The 4,597-nt window shown below is 47.5% G+C and overlaps 1 protein-coding gene across 2 annotated transcripts; it reads left to right on the plus strand.

The window, feature by feature from the left end:
• The first annotated feature begins 957 nt into the window (after window positions 1–957).
• FAM181A (family with sequence similarity 181 member A) lies at window positions 958–2,931 on the plus strand. 2 transcript variants are annotated; one of them, XM_032445011.2, is made up of 2 exons: window positions 958–1,266; window positions 1,393–2,931. In XM_032445011.2, the coding sequence occupies exon 2, from the start codon at window positions 1,463–1,465 to the stop codon at window positions 2,330–2,332; it is 870 nt and encodes a 289-aa protein (XP_032300902.1). In that variant the 5' UTR covers window positions 958–1,266; window positions 1,393–1,462; the 3' UTR covers window positions 2,333–2,931. The 2 variants fall into 2 exon arrangements, with proteins under 2 accessions (XP_032300902.1, XP_015720879.1); XM_015865393.3 differs by having other exon boundaries at window positions 958–1,115.
• The last annotated feature ends 1,666 nt before the right edge of the window (window positions 2,932–4,597 follow it).

The raw sequence follows: 4,597 nt of genomic DNA on the forward strand, positions 1-4,597 counted from the left end.
TTATTGCCACCCCTCAGGGACAAGCCAGCACGAAGGCGGAGGGCTCACATAGCTGTGGATCAGTAAAGGAAGCAGCTCAATTAGCATTTCACACGCCTTTTCTTCCCTCTCTTCTTACCTTCCCTGCAGCGGGCATGCTTTCCCCTTAAAGGATTGTCCTGTTTCTGCTCCTTGCCAGCGTTGGCAGGGTGACAGTAGTCGAGTGTGCAAACTTGTGCTATTGTCCCCAGGCCAGGGGGAGTCATGGAGACCCACTAATATGACACAGGAAAATGTTTGCTGATGGCAATTCTATGGGCTTTGTCTAACTCTTTCTCCATCATGACGACTCGATTTAAGTCTCTAACTGTTTGACTACAGATGCAAGAGTACTATCCAACTCCATCCTTTTGTCCGGGTAGTTTGAATGGGTAATTCAGCTTTTGTGTAACTCAATTGAGGGGGCAAACATAAAGACAAGATTCTTGAGCGCTCAAGCTCCCTTTCCATGGATATCTGCACATCTCTTTAGAGATTTGTTCCTTTCCTACCTTTTTCTGACATCATCCTCCCCTTAAAAAAAAAAAAGTCTCTGATGGAGAATGGTTAAAAGTAGGCTAGCCTGGTCCCCCGTATTACATTGTCCTGTGCCAATGAAGCATGGTCAGTATCAGCCCCCAGACAGCTTTGGGGAGCGCAGAGAAAAGGGTGCCTAAACTTTCCAAACTCATCGTCGGCGCTTTTCCTTTGGACTGTGCTTTTAAAAAAGAAAGGCCTTGGTAGGGGTGAAGAGGATAGGGGAGAATGGTAGAAATCGCGGGGAAATGATTGTATTTATTAGCTGTCTTTCTGTGGCTGTCCCCATGGTGACAATTTGTGATGGCAAAGAATGTGAGAAGGGGAGGCTGATGCCTGATTGGGATGCTTTGTATTTGGCAAAGTGGCTCCTGATTGGTCTGAGAGAGCCCCGAACTCGGCAGAGTCGATATTCATTCAGCTTGCTCAAGTGCTCGCTCAACTGCCTCCACACACACCGGCTGCCTCCGTCGGGCCTGGCAGTGTGTAACCTGCCTAACAAGATTAGCACGAAGGGGCTCTTCTCTACCAGCACCAGCAGGAAAGCCCCAGCACGCCGGGTGAGTGTCCGCGCTTGCTTGCAGGGACGTGAGAGCAGCTGTCTTGGCTCCTTCTCCCCACCTATGCCTCACCTAATGAGATTAAGTGAGCATCCCTGTTCCGGGTCAGTGCTGAGGGGCTGCAGGTGCATGGCATCCTGCCTGCACAGAGGTGAGCTGACAGACAACCTGTGTGCTTAGCTGAGAAGTTTGATGTCTTCTCTCCACCTCCTGCAGTGTTCTTGATGCTTTTTGAACGCAGGCTTCGCACTCTGAGTCTGCCTGCCGTGTCTTGCAGGTTGGCCAAGGCTTGCCTGAAACGGATTATAAACATTTAATGGGAAACTCTGCACAGCACGTCCAGTGAAATGGCATCGGACAGCGAGGTAAAAACCCTGCTGAACTTTGTCAACCTGGCCTCCAGTGACATCAAGGCAGCCCTGGATAAATCAGCTCCCTGCCGCCGGTCGGTGGACCACAGGAAATATTTGCAGAAGCAGCTGAAGCGTTTTTCTCAGAAGTACTCGCGGGTGCCACGGTGCCACTCTACCAAGCCTTCGGAATGTGGCCCACGTCGTGGAGCAGAGGACAGGACCCGCAGCTGCCAGCCTGAAGTGCCTGACCCTGGCCCCCACAATGGGGCTGCTGCAGAGAAGGTACTGCAGGCAGCAGAGGTGGAGGAGAGCCTGGCTGGGGAGCAAGCTGTGCCAGAGCAAAACCCTGAGGCCAACAGGCCAGATCAGGTGCCCATGAGAAAACGACAGCTTCCTGCATCCTTCTGGGAAGAGCCACGGCCGCCACAGAGCCTCCCAGTCAGGGGCTTCCCCGCGGCCCCTGAAGGGCTACCAGTCCCCAGGGAACCTCCTCCTCCCTTTGAGGGGAAGAAAAGCAAAAGGAGTGAAGACACCACTGGACCTGAGAGCCATGAGCCTGCCCTTAATGCAGGGGAGAAAGACCCCACTGGTGTTCTCTCAGGCCGGGTGGGTGCCTGGACCTGCTGCCCCTTCCCCTGCCCTGGACCAGCTGTCTACCAGCCCCCAGGAACGCTGCCTCCATCACCTTTCCCAGGGCTGGGGCTGTGGAGGAAGGGCACTGCCACGCTGCCAGCTGAGGCACAGCCCTTCTGTAAGGAGGCAGAGGGCACAGGGCAGAAACTCTACAGACCTGTGGTTTTGAAACCCATCCCTACCAAGCCCACCATTCCCTCACCGATTTTCAATGTTTTTGGCTACCTTTAGCCAGAGGAAAGGGAAAGAGTGTGTGACATTGGACAAAATAACCTCTTAAAGGGAGTTGAAGCATCAGGTTGGGCAATGGGCACAAGGGGCAGGTTGTGTGCGGAAGAGGTGGTGTTGGCCACACCACTGTCCCCTGCACAGGCTGGAGTGAATTAGTAACTGTACAGTCTCCATTCTTCTTTTCCTATGCAGGTAAAAATCAGGAATAAGCCCTGTGGAGCTGGTGGCATGGCATGTGGGGCAAATTAGACCTCTTTTATGGAAGCACATTGTTGGAGCTATGGCAAGCAGGTCTCTGGGCAATTTACAGGCACAATTGTAACACCTCGGAGACCTCGTCCATGTGGGAGCATCTTCCTGGGTTGCCCTGCAGGCACAGCACTGAAATGAAATGAATTAAACTCACTGAAACTGTTTTTTGTACTTTTAAGTAATTCCGGAGAAGTCAAGATATTCAGGTCACTTCCTTTTGCGTGCAAGAGACTGGAAGGACGGTATTTAATGTAGAAACTACATTTGTGAATTGATTTAAGCTCTTCTGGTGTGTAAATACTAAAAGAATTGAAAGAAAAAATAAAGGAAGAAGGGAGGTAATTTTATTCTGGTGATTCTGCAAATGCAATGTTTTTACTTTTGCCCACTGAGTAGATGCAGGTTTAATTTTCAGGTGCTGGTTTGACATGAAGGCTGAAACCTTTACTTATTTAGGGTGATGTAATTCAGATTTAGTTTTGAGGCTGGGAAATCAATGGATGTTAAAGACATAAATTATGATAGAGAAGTGTTTATAATAGCTTGCCCTCATTTCTCTTTAGCAGGGATCTTTTCTTATGTCTGATTTTAAGATACAGTTACAAGACTGAACAATACACAAATGATCTGCCTATTGTTTTCTTAATTATTTTGGTGAAGTGGTACAGTAAAAGCTAATAGGTGATTGTTCAAATTAAGTTTGTCTTAAACCCATTGACAAGGTGTTGCTAAGGCACAGAACGTGAGACCTGAAAGGTTTAATAGTGTGTGCCTTCATATTCTGGAGCATATTCATACTGGAATAAATCAATGAGATCAAGAGATGTGCTGGGGGGGGGGAGGGGGGGGGGTTGTGAAGCTGGGGGAGGACAGAGAATGGGCATCTGTGCCCTTTCTTGGCCTGAACCTGCTCTCCCTGGAGCAAATGGGAGCTTCTCTTGGGACTTAGCAAAAAGTGGCCTTGATCTGGTTGGCCCCTGACTAGTGTAGTGCTCTATCACACTATCACACTATCTCTATGAAGAGAAAAACAGGCCATGCTTCTTTCAAGCACACTGCAGTCATGAAAAAATTATCATCTTAAGCCACCGTAGAGTTTAATTTTGGATCTTCTGATGGGGCTTGCTGTTATGTAACCAGGCTGCAACTGCAGTTAGGATATAAACTACTCTCAGGCTGAAAGTAGTTTATTCTTTCTCCAGACCTCTCAGTTTAACCCACTGATGTTTATTTCAATGGAAATAATGGCTGTAGTATGTTAATCTTTCATTGCTTCATATATGCAATCGAGGATGTGTAGACTGCTCTTCTAAGGAGACAGAGCATGTACCTGCAACTCTGTGCAAGGTGCAAAGTGGTACACAGCTGGTCTAAGAATTCAAGGCATCAGATTTTCCTTTGATCCAGATGTGAAGATGTCCTCACGTTTTTGTCTTTTTAGGAAAACAAATCTACGAGGAGACGGTAGCCTTTTTTACTTTAGTGAACAAAGAATTATGGACCTTAAATTGCAGAGCTGGAGGCAAGGAAATGTTTCATGTAATTAGAAGCATTTTCTCACATAAGCAGCTGTGTAACTCCGTTGTAATCCAGATGAAGCCAGATGCTGAATCTCTCTCATTCTTGCCAATGCAATGCACCCTCCTTGGCATTGCTCTTCATGTGGGTGACCAGAGAAGCTCAGGGAATGAACAACAGGTATTGCAGAGACTGCTGTGGGCAAGTGTTCCTTCTGGAGTCCAGGGGAGAAATCTGAAAGTGGATTCCACTAGACTGTGGATTTCATCAGTATTAAAATATTTTGCAAAGTGGAGAGCTTCTGGAGAAATTTTATTTCTGAAGATATTCAGGAAAAGAGAGTTAAGTTCAAGGTTCTACCTTTCAGGCACTAAACGTTTTGTGTTGCTTTTTTAGTCTTTTGAAGCGTTTATTTGAATGTGTTGCTGCATTTTTGATGTAGCAGCATAGCCTGCTTTTAAATTAAGCTAAAGAATAGAATCAGATTGTCCCAAG

This window comes from Coturnix japonica, chromosome 5, assembly GCF_054131305.1.
Source record: "Coturnix japonica strain WE chromosome 5, WE-NBRP24, whole genome shotgun sequence".
Classification (NCBI taxonomy): domain Eukaryota; kingdom Metazoa; phylum Chordata; class Aves; order Galliformes; family Phasianidae; genus Coturnix; species Coturnix japonica.